Below are 18,774 nucleotides of genomic sequence, written 5' to 3' on the forward strand. Positions count from 1 at the left end.
AGAAATACTAGATTTCCAGTTTGGATTTCTAAATCACCACTCGACAATCGACCAAGTGTGTGACAGTGTAACAGCGGTTGTTGAAAAGGCATTCCAAGAAAGAAAAAGAAGAAATACTGCCCTGCAATATTCCTAAACGTCATACAAGCTTTTGACCGAGTATTGGCATTTGGTATTTTGGACACAAAATAAGCAAATTGTTAAAATTTCTGAAGAAAATTCACATGATGGAGCATACTCAATGCTCAAACCCATTTCGGCTGGAGTTTCACAGGGTACTGCCTTGGGACAACCCCTGTATCTGCTCTATACTGCTGATATCCTAACAACCAAAGAAACTACAAGTGGACTAGAGAATGGAAAATACAGCTTAATAGCTCCAAATCTGTCAATGCTAATTTTGCGTCGTTGCGAAATGGCAAAACCTAATTAACTTATCACTTAACGGATGCCCGATTCCTCAACCAGAATCAGCTAAATACTTCGGCATACATCGCGATGGTGGTTAAATTGGAAGCATGTTAGACAAAAAACAGAGCAGATTAGACTCAAAGTCAAGCAATTGTACTGGTTAGTACACTTACAACTTGATCTAAAATCAAAGAGATTGGTTTATCAATCAATCATAAAACCAATTTCAACCTATGGGGTTGCACTAAAACATCAAACCAACTAGTAACCCAACGCACCCAAAAGTTCTACGATTATCAACGCTTATCGTCAAGTAACCAACGAAGAGCCGCACGAAGACCTCGAAATCAAATGGATATACGAAGTGATCCAAGATTTCGCCTTAAAATATTAAATAAGGTTGCTAAATCGTTGCAACGTCGAAGCGATACAGCTACTAGACAACACGCAAGAAGTCTTTATCTTAAGTAGTTTAGTTTTATTTTAATTTGAGAAATACATACTGATGTATTAAACCCGTACTCGCCTTGCTTGTGTATAAATGCAAGTACAACAGAACAGTAATAATAAATTAATATTGTACTAAGCATACCTAATGTAAGATGTAATTAACAAAAAAAACATTTAAAAGGAATTGCCGACATCCTAACAAAGATTACTGCAAAAACCTTAGAAGTTATTTACTAATTCTTAAAGGTCTAAAAAAATTAATTGAAAAATCAATTTTAAAGAAATTAAGTGGGCATTAATATAAAATAATGTTTAAAATAACCAGTGAGTTGAATAAACACAAATATAAATCAACTATTTTAAGGGCCGGCTTGGTGGTGCAGTGATAGGGCGGTATTACTGTTGCGATAACCACGGATTCGAATCCTGCTGGGGCATGGTCGTACATTTATGTTTGTGATTGTTTAAAATTTGTGAAAATGATCCCAGTCATGCCAGTAACCAGGCTGGGTAAGACCGGATGTGTTCTGGGATGATTTCTAAAGTTGGTCACTCGCCAGTCGGCAGGCTTAATGCTGAGGAGCCCACGTTAAACTGTAGGTCCAGTCCAGATAAACCGTAGTTGGTAAAAGGAGACTTTAAAGTATAAAAAAAACTATTTTAACTACTGAACAAAAGCGTTGATACAAATGGGTTATATCCAAGGGGTATTAGTTTAAAGGGGGCAAAATAAATTAAATAAGTGAACCACTTGTATTTTATTTCACAATATTATCAGTCACGGTAATAGGTACTAGGATATACATTGCAGTAATGTATATTTACAATTTATGCATCTTAATTAACTAAATCTGGTTAATACTCGCAATTAACATAATTAAGGTACATAAAATATAAAATCTTACTCCAATAATTCAACACACTTCAAGTTAAGCTACAGGACCTTCCAGGTTTCATTTTCTTCGGCAAATGGGACATTCGGTTCTTGAAAACTTATCAGCGCATATCTCACATAGTCCATGACGGCACGAAAAAATCATTTGTTTCAGTCCATCTTGGCATATCGAACACATATCCTATTAAAGAATTTTTTAAATTACCAATCAAGCAGAAATATATTATGATTTAAGCATGTAAAATAAAGCCACCATTCTTACATTAAGTAGGCTTATCTGAATATATCTATATAACGTAAATATATTAGTATTTGGATCGTATTTATAGATATTGTTATTACACCATTTTTAATTAATAATGAGAAACGAAAAAACATACATGGCAGTACACAGATTTAGATTCTGATAAATTCAATAAAACACATATATGAAAAAACTATATGTTTTAATAGCAAAAATAATTTCATAAATAAACAAAACAAAAACAAGACAAAAAATAACAATGACATTTAAAAATAATTAATTTAAAATCGGCTATTTAAAAAAATAAATTTTGAAAGTTTAAGTTTATAAATTAAAAAAAAGCTTTTTACAAAAGTATTGACGTGCTCTACCAAATGGAAAAGGATCCAATAAAGCTTTTAGATCTTTATAGTAATTTTTATTTGATTGAATCTAGAAATGATGATGATGAAAGTTCATATCTTCATTAACAGCTTCAAATATTTGGTGTTCTATAATTTCTAATTTTGCACTACAATTTTCTCTATCGACTAATTCCTCATTAGCTGCTTCGTATAAATGCCTCTCAATATCATCTACAAGCACAGTTCGCACTGGCATGTCTTTATCCTCTATTTCTCTGTCTTTATCCTCTATTTCTTTGTCTTTATCCTCTATTTCTTTGTCTTTATGCTCTATTTTTTTGTCTTTATCCTCTATAAAATCTTTGTACTCTGTAATATATTTATCAAGGTCAATTACCTCAAATTGCGATTCATTTATATCTTTACTCTTTTTAGACAATTCATCCTTTTTAACGGTTAAATTAGAGAGATCTTCACCTTCAATATTTTTCAGTTGAAATATGTCCTCTTCGATAGGTAATTTGACAGACTCTCTATTACATGCTTTTCTATAGGTTTCTTCTTTAATACTCTTGATAACAGAATCTACAATATCTAATGTGCGCTGTGTTAACACATCTTTGTTGGCAGACATATCACTTGTTGGCTTATTTAACTCATCTCCTTCACTTTTCAATAAGGTTTGCTCTATACCTTCAACACCTTTATCTTTGAACTGATAACCATGCAACTTTTCTTCGGATGGTTCTTTATCGCCTGTCAATTTTTCATCAAATGGTAATGTATATTTGAAATTATCACTTTTCTCACAATCTTCGTTCAACTCGAAAGCCATACATTTTATTTCTTTTGTAAAATTATCATTAGCTTCATCTAACTTATTTGTATTATCTACATATGTTTTTTCTGTTGAAACAATATCTTTATCGTCAGAAGTAATCGAAATATTAGAAGTAGAATCAGGATCTACATTGATCAAAATATCTGTCTCTTTTTTATCATGTGACTGCTTTCTAACTTCATCAGCCTTTAATCGTTTTTTAGCATCCAAAATATTCAATATACTATCTATTTTTTCCTTAACATTGCTTAAGGGTGGAGTCTTTAGTTCGGCCGATATAGTCATTTCATTCTTGGTAAGATCGGGAGACTCTGATATAACTTCGATAGATTCAGTTGTGCTATCAGCATATTCATGAACATCTTCCACAGATACATCAGATGTACCTTTTTCCCTCTCAGGTGGTAGAAGAGGCATTTGTATTTCGTCCTTTGGACAGTTGAAATTATCTGCAAGGTCACTGATATTTTCCCTTTGCCTGCTTTCAAGTTGAACTGGTTTCTCCTCCTCAATATCCCCTAATTCGTTTTGTTTACTAATTTCAACGTTACTTTCACCAGATACCAACGCTGATATCTCTATACCATCGTTTGTACGTTTAATGACACTACTTACATCTGCCTTAACGTCAGGTAATTCATTGTTCTCAGAATCAGCTGCTAGTTCCTCTTCGATAACTGATACTTTTCGATTTTCAGCCACTTAAATATCAACCAATTATTGACAATAATTAACTAGCATTATTAAAGATACTGACCTTGACGCGCATCTAATTGAGGTTTAAAAGTCTGACATCGGAATTTTACTGATTTCACAAGTTCCTCATTACCAGATACTTCTGCAATTTCCAAAGCAATTTCCAATAGTTTAACATCAGATCTTCTGAATAACACTGACGCTGCATCTTTAAATTTATCCATACTTAGATAGCTATAAGAATAACTAATTAGCTCGGAAAGGAAGAGCAAACAAAGATTTACCATAACGCGGCTAATTCAAAATTTCCATTATGAACTAAACGCGTAGCCCATTTTTGTGAAACAGTTTTGAGCATTGGTGAATTTTCTCCAAAACGTGTCTTTGCTAACACAAAGGCTTCCTTGAACATTTCCTGATCACACAGGTAATAAATTGATTCTTCCACCTGATGGCAAGCCAATAAATAAGTAACTACTTCCAAAGGATTACTGTTAGAATCCTCTTGCAACTGAAGAGCATACGTTGCACATGCTTGTTTCCAAACCCTAAAAGTGCAAATGTTAATATGGTACTTTGTAAAGAATACTGAAAGGAATCACCTATCAGAAACCATAGGGCAAAGTGTAATAATCCATGGAGTAACCCTCTTCTGATCAATAGCCTCCATAATAGTGGCTTGAATATCGCCATTCAAAAGTGATAACATATCGCTATTAGGATATTGTCCGGATTGTTTAAGATTTGAAACTATAGTAAAATGATAATAACAAAAACAAGGTATTAATAGTTTTATAGCACTTACTATTTCTTTCTAAAACTTGTTGAAATCTACTTTGAGCGCCTAACGCATCTAGTAAATCAGCGTTTCCAGAAACATCTGTAGTTAACTCTTCAGCATTATTCATCGTCTTGTAATACAAGAACTTTTTCAAGTCTTCAGCAATTTTATTATGGTTCTTGATATTCAAAAATGGCAGAGAGAGTGCCAGTTTTATATCAGGCTGCCTGATTCTATTGGGTTCGATGTTTCTCGGCTTAGACGATACATTTTGCAACTGTTTTTTAACGTTTTTTTTGTAAGCAGTTACCTCTGAAATATTATTATATATTAACTATGTAGAGCAGAAATATTTACATTTACGTTCATCTGGAACTGGGGGGTGTTCCGATATTTTCCAAATAATGAGTTTTCCTTTCTGAGTACCCACCATTACCAAATCATCATCGACCGGGCTCCAGCAAGCATGTAAGAGCCATTCTAAACCAGAGTTTATATAAGTAGATATTATTGTTCCAGATTCCACATCATATATCTGAGCCACAGCACGTTCATCCAATATGACCAACCGTTTGCCCGTATGAGGATCCCATGATACTGATGTAATTGTCTTGGGGTTCTCATAATGAACCACTGCGCACTCTTGAATATTTCCAAACTAGAAAAAATAGTGTATCTTTATATAGCTATAATAAGCTGGATAAAGTAGTAGGGGGTAACATGGGATTGCATTTATTGAACCTTGAACAGCACACGACGACACTAAGCGTTTACTTTAAATAGGACATTTAATTTCTGATAACTTCTTCCGAAAATGTTATCCTAATGTTATATAGTTATACTAATGTTAAATAGTTAAGAATATGTAAGAAGTTACCTCCTACAAATTATCGGAAAAATATTTATGAAAATTATACAAATGGGACTTGAAAGAACTCGGGAAGAAACAAGGCCAGTAATTTTCCAGCAATGTGTTGCGTTAGGGTTAGTGAGAAAATTTAAAATCAACAAACATTCAAGCTGATGCTGTGTTGAGTTAGCAGATTATGCGTTTTCTAATTGTTTTTACCAAATTGTAACTTGTTATTTGTATATTTGTTTATTAGATGTTATGAGTACACTTAAATTAACTATCATTATACATAATAAACTAATAAAGTTCATTATCCTTTCTAACACGTTTCATTTGAATGCCAAGGAAGTTTTCAGGTCCAAAACTCCAAGAACATAATCAATAGAAGTCAAATGATATTGTTTGGATATAAACGCTAAAGAAAACAAATATATACTTGAAGAGCAATTAGTATTGAAAGTGTACAGTAAAGGTAAAACAATTGGCTATGTATATATAGTTATTACGTTTTAATACTCAAAAATAATGATAAACTCATGTACAATGAAACCTTAAAAATTGTCTTGAAACTAAAAATTTACCAAATATTATTTAAATTCTTGGCCTTTTACTATTCAAAACTCTTGTAACAACATTTAACCACTATATGAATAATGAAAAATAGAAGTGGAACATATAAAATATAACACAAATGGAAAAGGTACTTTTGCTTCATACTCACATTCTTAGTTAGTATATAAATAGTTACATTAACGCCCTTGGAGATGGATACAAACGTTGAAGAGTATTTTGAAGTTGAATCGCCCATTACAGCATAAGGATGCCAATTTATACTCTGTAATTTGGTTGGAAGATAAGAAACATTTATCACCTCCATATCTCGATTATATATAACAACAGCACCTAAAAAAGCAGAGTCACCGACAAGGTCTAAACTCTGGAAGCACTATTAATACTTACCTTCTTTTGTGGCTACCAAAAACCTAGAGAAATCTGGTTTCCAAGACATCGTATATGAACTCATATTATCGGGTACCTTTACAATTAATGGTTCTATATAAAATTGAAAAAATGATCTAATATTGTATAAAAAACGTATGTACAAATAAAATACCTCTATGAATCTCCCTTGGATTATATATAGCAACTTTGCAATCACACTGGACATAGAGACCCAGCTGATCGTCTCCAATAAGGGGTCCCCATTCGATTTTTAAAATGTCCATTGTAAAATAAGGACGCAAAAATTTGGGTGTTTTTGATCTATCAGAATTTAAGAATACCCCTACCTAAATAAATTTTAATATAAGGGGATACTCTATTACAATTAGAAATATTTTCATTATCTTTGTCTAAACGACAGGAAGTTTTTTAAGTAAAAGCTTTAACAAAGCCATACTATATCGTCAGTAAAAGGTAACAGACTAGAGAAACATTCTAAATATCAAGGAATCGTTGTTTACTTGGTAAAAAAATATTACAGTTTAAGAATGAAAATTCTAGATCATTTTTATCATATTTTGCCATTTTAACTCTGAAACGGAAACAATTAAACATATTAACAAGGTAGTCCTACATGTTTCATGTTGCGATATCGCTAAAACAGTTTTAAATATTATTTGGACTGGATACCAAAAGACGCTCAATCGCGATCAAGACGCGATTCCATATGAATTACCATTGAAAAAACCAAGATTCCATTTGGAAACTGAAAGGAAAAGAAACGATGTATTTGAGATAAATGTGCAAAAAAAATTGTGACTGAAACCTGAAGATGCACAAACATCATTTGCAATGTTTACAAAGCTCATATTGACGCTGTGGAAGGTATTTGATGGGACTGATAAAGAACTCTTCAATATGAGTTGCTCAAACCTGGACAACGCAATAATGCAACTATCTACTCTTAACTGATGTATATAACTGACAAAAGGTCATTCGCAATCGCAATTTCTGGAATCTTCATATGAAGTTTGAGGACGGAACATATACTATAGATGCAAACAAGTGTCGGAGAGAAGTTTTATAATGTTAAAATAGTAAAGTGAAGCTTTACACAAGAACACTTTATCTGGAACAAAATTCGACATATTTGCCAAAAAAAAAAAATAAAGAAAATATACCGAAACAATACAATTTTCCATGCCACTTTTTATAAAATATTGCCAATTAATTTCAACACCTAATACACAATGCATATTTACTATTTATAATAAAACATCTTACTCTTCCTTCTGACGTTCCAAAAGCCAATATTTTTTCATCAATAGGACTCCAGGCAGCTGCAGTTACCCCACTTGACGTTTTACTATGTATACACGGTGCATCAACATGTTTTTTACCAAATTTATCAGCTTCTAGTATATGCAGCCCTCCTGACCCAGTACCAATCAATACTCTAAAATATATAAAAATAAATAGAATCTCCAGCAAAATTAAAAAGTTAATTTTTTACCTGTTTGGATCAAGTGAAGACGCAACTAAGCAATTTATACCGCTTCCAAATGTCTGTGTAGAGCTTAGAATATATCCAGTCACCAAGTCTGTATTTAAAATGAGTCTTTCCATACCAGTGGTCCAAACCTTTGTACATATTGGAAATGATTTATCATATACATTACTGTATATCACAGGCGCTTTTATAGTAAATAAAACTTGATTATGTCGCTTAGTAACAACACGATAAGACTTGGAACTACTGTAAATATCCAAAAATTAGTAATAAATAATAAAGGGTTTTTCAAAAAATTTGGGTCGATGTTAAAGTCGAATGAAATAAACTATGTCGTAACGAAATTATTTTTTATTTCAGACTCATATTAGACTCATTCTTTTTTCTACATAACGATATGACAGAGCAGCATCCCTCGTATTAAGTAACTTTCAACATAACATGAAAAAAAGACATATAATGTGATTTGAACACGACAAAATAATTATAAATTCGCAGAAAATGCAGAAAATCAAATTGTATGAACTTGGCGCTCAATTCAAGTCCTCTCTGCGAGAAATAATCAATTGTTTCAGTCATTCGTGTTGAATGTAGTGTGGCATATGTATTTCTACTTCCATATCGTTCAATTTGTGCAAAATCAAATAGATTACCATCGTTCTGTAGCGTTCTCCTCATATTGGCTGGTGTCACTCTATTACAGAGTCGAATTTAAATTTTGTGTTATAAATTAGGCGCAATGTACACAATATTTGTACTAAGGAACACTCATTTTAAGAAATAAAGTCTTATCGATGTACCGTGAGTTATATAGGTAACAGATTACCAACATCGACCTGCACTTAATAAAAAACCCTATACGCCTATTATTTACTTACTCTGTTGGTTTAGGTAATGTCCAAGCTAACAAGTCGGCGGATCTTGATGACGAAAGTAATATGTTTGGCGAAACCCAACAAATTGTGATCCAAAATTTCTCTTGAATGTTACCACCCCTTTGTCCTTGTGATTGTGGGATGGAAAAAAATGTTTCAACTTTACCATCAGTACCAGCTCGCCAAATATAAATATCCCTATAAAATAGAAATTAAAAAAAAATTATAATATTGTAAAATTAATTACCACTCCCTAGCTGCAGATGCTAATAGGAACTCTTTCCCAGATTGTATTCCATTTCTCCAATAACTAGTATTATCTTTTTCATCATTTAAATGTAGTGCTTGTGCATCTAAATTATCTGAGGCTGAACTAATACCTTGTAACTTTGGCTCCAAACTTAAATTCTGTTTACAACTGCTAGTAGAAGAAAACTCAATACTTTGATTACCTGAGGTTGGAGTGCCATAATTGAAACGGTTTCCTTCTTTTGGTGATGAAGAATTTGTAATATTTAACATAGAATTATTTGTATTCGACAATTCCTTAAGAACTTCAGATGCATTGCCAGGTGACCTCAAATAAATCTCTGTTGGCATTCTTTCAACTGAATGAGATATATCCATTGAAGTAATTCTTCTATCAGTAGGAGATTCTATTTCAGAAGTAACATTTTCTGCTAAATCTTTACATGTTGCAATATTAGATGATAAATTTATTGAATCTTTGTTAGAATTTCTTTTCTTTTTATCTTTATTCTTTTTAGAATACCCTTGTTGTTTGTTTCTATTATCATTTGAAGTAACTTCACTGACTGATTCATTTTTATCAGGAACTTTGGCTGGGAAAATATTTACAGACACAGGACACCAAGACAGTGACAGTACAGGTCTTTGATGACCAGTTAATTTATATAAGATTTTACCATCTTCTAAAAAGTAATTGATATAATGTTTACTGAAAGTTAAAGAAACATTTTTTAAGTTACTTCTTAAATCTCCTATAAAAATTTGACCATTTTTTAAACCAAAAGCTACCATCCATCTAGCATGAGGGCATATAGAAAAAACTGTAATCTTACTCCCATGTAAAAACTTTAGAATATGAGTTTCGTTTCTCAATATATTCCATTTAATTACATCACCATTTTCTAGTACACTTACAACTACATCATCTTCAGCAAAAGAAGCACCAACAACTGAACCTGGAGATTTTTCATTAATCTTTAAATTTAAAAAAAAAATCAGATATCAGATAAAAAATAAATAAATGCAGCAAAAAACTTACATGTCTATTATGTTGATTAATTTTTTTCAATGATTCTGCATCCCATAAATTTACTATTTTATCTTCTCCTAATGACACTATATATTTATGTGGACTACCCCAATTTGGATTTATATTAACACATTTAATTCTAAAATAAAAAGTAGAGTTAGTAGTTTTAATATTTTGTTATGTTCATATATGTTTTATATATATATAAAACTATAGATAAAACCTTACTTCAGACAGTGTGCTCTTGTAATTATAACGACATCATTTGATTTGTCTTCTGGAGTCGGTTTAACAATCACTATATCATGTAAAGATGCATAAATTACTGTATTATCTGGGGCACAAGTTAAAATATCAACTTCAAACCAACTGGGGGAAGGTGGTATTACTAATTCGTTCATTTTACACCTTACGATATAAAACTTAGTTTAAATTTGCTTATAAAACACTATAAAACTTCTGTACTATTCAGTTAAAATAAAAGAATAGTCTTAGTTGACCACTGTTATTTTTTAGGCAATAATTCCGCCATAGAATTTCAAAAAACCCATTAAAAATTTAACAAACAGCTCTGCAAATATTCGAATAATTCAAATAAAAGATATTTTAAACCGGCCTATAACAAAAACTACTTGTAAAAATATGAACCCTATTCTTTTAACCTTAAGAAGATTAATCAATACATAACCTATATGTGGCCACGCAAATTAATAATAAGTGATATAATTTGTTATAGTTTACATAAAAATAAATAACATAATGTCTAAAAGTTCAGACAAAGCTTTAAATATATTAAGAGCCTTGCCGCGAGTTTGCCTTGCCAATATTAGGGATAACCCAGGAAGTAAACAAGTATTTTAATGTACAGATGGGTTTTAACACAAAATGTAATCAAACTTTTGTTATTCTTTTTTAGCGATGTCGGAGAGGCAGAGGTCAACACGGTGGTGACAAGCACGGTGATGGTAATAAAGGTTCTGGCCAAAGACAAAATTTTATGCGATTAGGATATGAAACTGGAAATAATCCATTCTACTTAAGATTTCCCCAGGAAAAATACTACAAAGGACATCAGTTAGTATTGTCCCTTCTTTATTATAATATACATAAGGCATAATTTTAGTTTAAGAAGGCAATATCCACCATTATCAATGCTTACTTTGCAAACTTTGATAGACACTAATAGAATTGACACATCTAAACCTATAGATTTAGTGTCTATTTTAAACACAGGATTGTATAAGTTATATCCAGATCAACATCAATTTGGTGTTCATTTAACTGATGAGGGAGCTGACATTTTCAATGCCAAAATTAATTTGGAAGTTCAATGGGCAAATGAACTTGTAATAGCTGCTATTGAAAGGGCTGGTGGTGTTATAACTACCTCTTATTATGATCCTCATAGTTTGCAAGCAATGATTAATACTGTAAAATTCTTCCAAAAAGGTATAGTTGAGGTTTTAATTTATAGGTAATTCCTTTTAAAATTGTATATTTTAGGTGTTCCAATACCAAGAAGAATGATGCCCCCACCTGATGCTATAGAATATTATAGTGATCCATCAAATAGAGGTTATCTAGCAGATCCAGATAAAATTTCTGAGGAAAGATTAGCTTTAGCTCAAAAATATGGCTATAACTTACCTAAAATTGAAGAAGATAATAATTATGATATGCTGATGGAGAGAAAAGATCCAAGACAGATATTTTATGGCTTACATCCAGGCTGGGTTGTAAATTTAAAAGATAAAGTTATATTAAAACCAAAGGAAGAAGAATTGTTACAATATTATGCTTCATAAAGTAAGATATATTAATAGTAAATGAAATATAGGCATATTAATGACCTTTTTGTTTCAATTTACTACATCTAGTGAATTTAAATTACACAAAATTGGTTTAAAAAAAGAGGAAGACAATTATTTCTTTGATTTTTATTTATACATAAATTATAAAATTGAGTATGACATTAAAGTATCTTAAAATACTGCAACTTAATTCTAGGAATGAGATTTTCTTGGGCATGGCAAAGTAAATGCATTTTAAATTATTATACAATTTATATATTGCTTTTTCTCCCAAAATATACATATTTATTTTTTAAGGACCTTAGTCCGAAGAATACCCTGACATTAAAGGAATTTTGATGTAATTTAAATTACATTAATAATTTATAAACTTGTCATAGCGGGCGGCCTAGCATATGCCTTAGGAATAAAGCCGTACTTGCGTGTTTTGGGTGCATAAGCCCACAACCACCCATCAACAGTTTGATTATTTAAATCTGCATATATCCAGTCACCCCGTCTAACTGTTAAGTCATCAGGGGCTTGAGCCTTATAATCATACAACATTACTAATTCTGTGCCATGATACCTTAGATCATCAGCACTGGAAGAAGTTAAAGTGTGTGTATTGTTCTGATTGGGAAAGCTACCAATTCCTTGTTGGTTTTGCCCATTTAAATGGCCTTGTATCACATTATCAGCCGGATAAACAAAACCTGAAGGTATAAAGCCTTCTTGTCCATCACTTCTTACAATCCAGTACCAGTCTGGATCCTCACGATTCAACACTAAATTAGAATAGTCAAAAAACCAGTTAGTAATTCAGTCTATTATTTACCTGTAACAAACTCTCCTCTTTCAACAGACACATCATTTTCATCACGTGCTATAAAAGTATATAGAACTATGTATCTCCCAGATGGATCTTTTGAAAAAGGTATCATGTCTGGTTCTGAATGAATACTAACAGGACTTATTGCTCCAGTGTCTAACTTTGCCTTTCCTAAAGAATCACAATCACTTGTATCTAGGCCAGCCCCATCACTAGAAACAAAATATATGTATATACATACATAATGCAAGTTAGGAAAATCGGTTTAATTACCAGTCATGATTTGTATCAGAACTATCACCTGATTGTAAATGTGCATCTCTAGGCAACTTCTTTTTTATGGCCATTTCTGCTAAGTGATTGTTATATGGAGTGCAATAAGAAAATGGTATAAAACCTTCTTGTCTTGTATCAGGAGCTATCACATAAACCCAGTCATTTTCACGATATAATATATTAACAATCTGTAAACAAATAATGTTTTTATTGATGTAAGGCCAAAAGATAAAATTCAAACAACCTGTCCTCTTTTAACTTCAAGTTCATCATCTACACAAGGTGTAAAATCATGAAGAACTACCATTTTTGAATCAGGTGATAATCCATGTTCTTTTTCAATTCCAACTCTAACTAAGGTCTCAATACTTGCAGAACCTGTAATACGTCCCATTCCGGGCGTAACCCCATTATTGGTTCGCCCTAAATCCTTTTCCAGATCTACACTTGAAGCTACAATGTTATTCACTTTTAAATGACTTTTTATCATGTTAAAACAATCACTTCAAATAAATGTGTCCACAATTTCAGGATATGAATAAAAAATCTCTTTGTTAATTAAATTAAATGCGTAAAAAAGTTGTAAGGGCACTTTAAATTTGGGTCAATTTTTAATGCAGTGTCCAGCTCTGATCAATAACGTTTAAATATACTCACACTTTTTCTTTTTACCACGTCTGATTCGCACAGGGCATAAGAATGCCATGTTTTAAATACTCTTCACATACTTTTCCGTGGTTTTTCGTTAAATTAGATTGCGTTCAATTGTGCATTGACCTCATGTTTAAAATTTTTCACAAATTCGGTACACCGTGCGACCTGCCCCGACGAGTCACCTCTTGTAAATAAAAACTTGACAAAACACGATTGCGACAGGTCTAAGTTAAATCCTTAAAAGAGACAAACATATGTGTGTTCATTGACACAAAAAGGGACAAAAGCAATCTCAACTAAGTTACCGAAGAGCAACAAGTGCTCTTTGAGAAGAGTTCGTTGACAGGTGACATTATTCTTCGGCTCATGTCATTGGATAGAATATATTTATATATTGTCTTTACTTTTTTTATATAAATAAACTATATTTAATTAATACTAAGTAACTGAATATTGATTAGATATATATAACGCATTCATTATTATTTTAAATTTAGATAGATAAATTGTACCCAGATGTTTTAAAAAATACATTTTTATTTTGTGATCTTATTTTCAATGTTTGACTGGCTGCCTGTTAACTTTACCGTGAGTACTAAATATACCCAAGAAAACAGGTAAACAATAAAAGTTGGCAAGTGACTGGCGATAGCGAACTGGATGTTTACTTGCATGTAGACATGTAAATTTCGGAAATTTGTTATTTTTAGATAAAAATGTATACTACTAACATATCATTAAACCTGTAGGCGTAAATTGTAAGGAATTATTTTAACAAACTTATTACATTAAGAAGTATAGTTAATACATATAAAACTACAAGTTATATTATATTTTGAAATATGTTTACACATTCTTTTTACATACATCCATATATTCTTGCAAGAGTTTAAACTAATAAATATTAATCAGGTGAAAGTAATGAAAACAGTTAATTTCATAAAAATATTTGACTCTAGACCGGTTGGGTTTCATTTGTTCAATTTTACTTTTGTTGCATGGCTTGTTTATGTTTCTAAAACAACTTTGACAGATGGACTGTTAATATATTACAGATTTAGTATAAAAACGAAATAAATTGAATATACTGATTTTTGGCCATTAAGTGTCATAGGAGGATAGGAAATGTATATTCTAAATTTTTATAGTGTACTATTTTTGTTTGTGTTAATTAATATAAAAATATAAATATTAATTTAACAATAGGTAACAATGACGACAATATCCTCATTGAGTATTGTTAATTATGACCAACTGCGCTTGGGAAACCAAATACAGAAAATAACTATCTGTTTGCCCCCATGTCTCAACTTTTCCAGCAACTTTCCCCAAGGCTCATAGATAATCTACAAGGTAAGTTGTACGACTAGCTCGATTATTATTAGAAGTTTTATAAATATTTCAATATATAATGCACTTTCATAAATGTCCGAATAAACAAGACATAGGATAACCTGTAAAAAATTAAAATCTAGGTTATATCTAAAGATTTTTATTAGACATAACCTATAAATTATTAACATTAGCTCTTTTCATTTGTTTAAAATTTTAAATATATTAAAAACTGCTTGTGTTATAAATATGTTTTGCTGTTATAAGCCTATGGGAAAATATATTTTTGAACAAAAATAATATATGTCAAACATCAATTTCATATTGAAATAATAATCAAACTAAATCATTTTATTGTGTCAGATATTGACTAGTCCTGTCTAGCGCGGGCAAAAAGCTTCGATCGGTTCTCGCTGTATGATTCTAGAGCATTTTCAAACAAAATGAAAATATCCAGAAACTACGGCAAAAATAGAAACGCGATTCAAACCTGGCGGTTCATATTGTTTGACCCCTCATATTCGATTTAGTCTTTCTAGTGACTAGTTGTGTGATACATACTGATCTTGTAAGGTATGTGATAAAAGATATCTAGAAGAAAATACATTAACAACTTAAGATTCGTTAACCAAAGAGAAAAAAAATCATACTAATTAATTTATTTTAATAATTAACTGAATTTAGAAAACCATTTAACATAAAATATATTATTTAGAAAAAGTGTATAAGACTTCTAAGAATTTATATAGTATAGTATTTCTAGGAATTTATATAATACGGTATTAATAGTTTTATGTTAACAATTACTATTTAAAATTGCCAAATTTTATAATTTAATAGTTAATAATTTGCATTTAATGCAGAAAACAAATTTAATATTGCTATGCGTATTTACTCTTAATATTAATATGTAAAATATAATTTTCATATATTGCTTTAAATAGTCATAAGTTAAAAATAATTCAAATACTATTGTAGCATGAATATCGGCGATCAAAACAAAAAAGGTTATCGTAAATACAATTTAATAGAGGTGGTATTCATAAGTACATTCGTTACCGAAACTACAGCTTAACATGGGTTTGAAATCAGATCTCGATCATCTATTATCACCCTTGAGAGCATTAGGCTGTTCGTGAAGTACATGGACCGATTGTCAAAATGACCAAGGTAGAAAAAGCTATGTAGTAACTGAGGTGATTATTCTTACAAAATACAAAACATTCACAACCAACAAACAACTATGTTACTTATAAAAACAACATTACTAATTAAACTTAACAGCGGAAGCTGTTTTATAAATATTGGCTAAAATATGTTAATGATTTAAGTAATATTATAAGGAAAACTATGTTATGTTTTAGTACCTACAATATAATTGACTTTCTCCAAAGTTCCATGAATGAATTTATCCAGGAAGGAGAATCTTGTAATTAAAAAATGTATTTTTGTTATTTTAGCAGGGAAGAGAAAATGTTTTTCTAAAAATATAATCTACTTATTAGTTAAAATATTTTAAATCCTTTGGCGAAGGTGTTATTATACACCATTAATCTAAAACACAAATGAATTATATTCTATATTAAAACTTTTTCGATATAAATAGGACTAAAACTAGAAACAAATATATATTCTAGGCAACAATTCGACTAATTTAAATTATTGTTTTGATGCCAATTGCCAAAAAAAAAACAGTGCTTTGCCCTATATTTTTTAAGTGTTGATTAATATGTTTAGTGGTGTTATTTATTAACATATAACTTATAATATTTATAAGATCTTATATATTTTAGCAGTGTAATTATTAATAAATAATATTATACATGTTTATATAACAACTGAGGATGAAATGGGTATAGATTAGTCATAATTTACGGTAAATATATTCAATGATCGATTATATAAAACGTTATACATATCGAAATGAAGTAAGACCGGCAAGATGGTTTTAATCCTTTGAAATTCTCCCAGATTCAATTTGTTTTCATATCGAGTAAGATAACGAACGAGCATTTCACGATTCTAAAAATACGACTAACTAGTAAAAAAGCTGTTGATGTTTACTGTTCCTGCCATGTGTTTTGTAAAGACTCAAAAAAATGTACGAAAATAGTCGGTCAATATTGTAGCCTTTCAAGAAGGTACACATTTAGCCTTCTATAAATATTCATAAATGCAACATGAAGTAAGAATTCAGAATAATACTAACTATCCATAGCACAGAAAAGCAAATTTCTGCATTTACATTTTTTCCATCTCGTTCTAGTTTGGATTACTCCCAGGTGTTTGCTGTTTTGCAGGACATTAAAAAAAGAAATTCAGAACGACAATTTTAAGATGGTTAAATATAATTTTCTAAAAATATGCATTACTACCATTGACAAATGGATTCGTGCAGAATTACAGCTATTAAAAATAAGCGCTCCCTATTTTGTTCCCTTGAAACAAATTCTGATGATTCTCTAAAATATTCTTATCATATAACAACATAATGAAAACATCTACTATATATTATACAGTATTATTAAAAATATATTTATCATATAGAATTTAATACAGTATTCAAGATACAATGTTCACGCTGATTGAAGTTAGATATTTAAAACCCGATTCAAAAATGTGTAAATATCAACACAGATATATATTTATCATGTTCTGTATTTTACCTAGAAAGGTCTCTTTAAAATTAATTATATTTCTACTCAGAATTCCTACGGTACCCCAAGTATTTATGGAAAATTTGTGTATAAATAAATCTGACTTCTATTAGAATTAATGGGTTTGAATACGAATGATAATATCGAACAATTTCAGCAGACACATTTGGGTTGCGTCCAAATAAAACAACATAAAAGTCTAATAAATTAATTTGAATTATTTTTTGCTTTACAGGAATAAGTCAGGATGCCTACCAACGCCAGTGAGGGAAAAAGCTTAATTACTACTTACCTTATCCTCATAGCACTGTTACTAGTACTATGGGCTTTATACTCAGGAATGCTGTAAATTAATGTAAGTTATTTTTTAAATAGTCGAAAATGCAAATCCTTCTATTCATAAAATAAATTTTGAGTCATGCTAATAAATATTATATTAAAATGATTTCTGTTGACATAGTGATAGCTATCAAAAGTAATAAAATATAAAGGTAAGAACGTTTTAAATCAGTGGGTCATAAATACATTTTATAGTGTAATCAAATAGTTGAGCATTTGGCACAGGGTTAGACTATATCAATATAAATCTTAGGCATATTACAGCCAGTGGAGTAACACCGCCCCCGAGGAAAACAACAACTCACAAAAAGTACACCGTTGGCAATAGCACCGGCGTTTAAAAATAAAGTCGTCACATCGACAACCGGATCGACTATTTTCACGAATTTTTCAGGTTTATTTATAGGCTTTTTGCCGAATCCAAATGTTGTTTACTGACCGGTCCTGACCCATTTTTCGGTCGATTTTGAAAAATAACTACGTGGTTTTTTCATGCCAGGTCTAATAATTAGCATTTTCTTTTCGTTTGCAGGCCAATTAACACAACAAAAAAACACCCAGATCACACCGACTCCATCTCGTCACGTGCCATCCGTTGACATTAAAAAATGGTTTGCGACGACACACCGTACAGCGATCATCAAATATCTTCATCTTCACATCACAACTATGTAATTTGTACTTTTATAAGTATTAAGACATTTAGTTTAGAATTATGGAATATTATTAAGCCAAAATAAATAGACAAATTTTTCTTTTAATAAACCTGATTT

General features: G+C 30.9%; 3 protein-coding genes and 1 long non-coding RNA gene across 4 annotated transcripts; 2 read left to right on the top strand and 2 right to left on the bottom strand.

Annotated features, from left to right (window-relative positions):
• Positions 1-1,604: 1,604 nt before the first annotated feature.
• Positions 1,605-10,787, bottom strand: LOC143202771 (gem-associated protein 5). Its single transcript, XM_076414563.1, has 17 exons — positions 10,350-10,787; positions 10,131-10,260; positions 9,832-10,066; positions 9,090-9,774; positions 8,846-9,040; positions 7,971-8,213; positions 7,742-7,913; positions 6,630-6,804; positions 6,476-6,568; positions 6,237-6,418; positions 5,026-5,320; positions 4,687-4,974; positions 4,484-4,631; positions 4,166-4,429; positions 3,943-4,115; positions 3,801-3,886; positions 1,605-1,937 (listed from the first exon to the last, which is right to left on the bottom strand). The coding sequence occupies exons 1-17, from the start codon at positions 10,520-10,522 to the stop codon at positions 1,815-1,817; spliced, it is 3,660 nt and encodes a 1,219-aa protein (XP_076270678.1). The 5' UTR covers positions 10,523-10,787; the 3' UTR covers positions 1,605-1,814.
• Positions 10,785-11,970, top strand: mRpL15 (mitochondrial ribosomal protein L15). The gene is made up of 4 exons (XM_076414585.1): positions 10,785-10,973; positions 11,038-11,195; positions 11,245-11,570; positions 11,625-11,970. Exons 1-4 carry the CDS (start codon positions 10,881-10,883, stop codon positions 11,924-11,926), a joined length of 879 nt encoding a protein of 292 aa, XP_076270700.1. The 5' UTR covers positions 10,785-10,880; the 3' UTR covers positions 11,927-11,970.
• A 73-nt stretch (positions 11,971-12,043) lies between these two features.
• Positions 12,044-13,989, bottom strand: Dlish (Dachs ligand with SH3s). Its single transcript, XM_076414581.1, has 5 exons — positions 13,677-13,989; positions 13,264-13,472; positions 13,017-13,207; positions 12,750-12,955; positions 12,044-12,699 (listed from the first exon to the last, which is right to left on the bottom strand). The coding sequence occupies exons 1-5, from the start codon at positions 13,723-13,725 to the stop codon at positions 12,296-12,298; spliced, it is 1,059 nt and encodes a 352-aa protein (XP_076270696.1). The 5' UTR covers positions 13,726-13,989; the 3' UTR covers positions 12,044-12,295.
• Positions 13,990-15,381: 1,392 nt separating this feature from the next.
• Positions 15,382-18,766, top strand: LOC143202789 (uncharacterized). The gene is made up of 3 exons (XR_013007232.1): positions 15,382-15,578; positions 17,898-18,017; positions 18,534-18,766. It is a non-coding gene; the product is annotated as an uncharacterized LOC143202789 (long non-coding RNA).
• The last annotated feature ends 8 nt before the right edge of the window (positions 18,767-18,774 follow it).

Source organism: Rhynchophorus ferrugineus, unplaced genomic scaffold, assembly GCF_030347505.1.
Source record: "Rhynchophorus ferrugineus isolate W39M unplaced genomic scaffold, kcgeb_rfMv2 rfM9, whole genome shotgun sequence".
Taxonomy (NCBI): Eukaryota; Metazoa; Arthropoda; class Insecta; order Coleoptera; family Curculionidae; genus Rhynchophorus; species Rhynchophorus ferrugineus.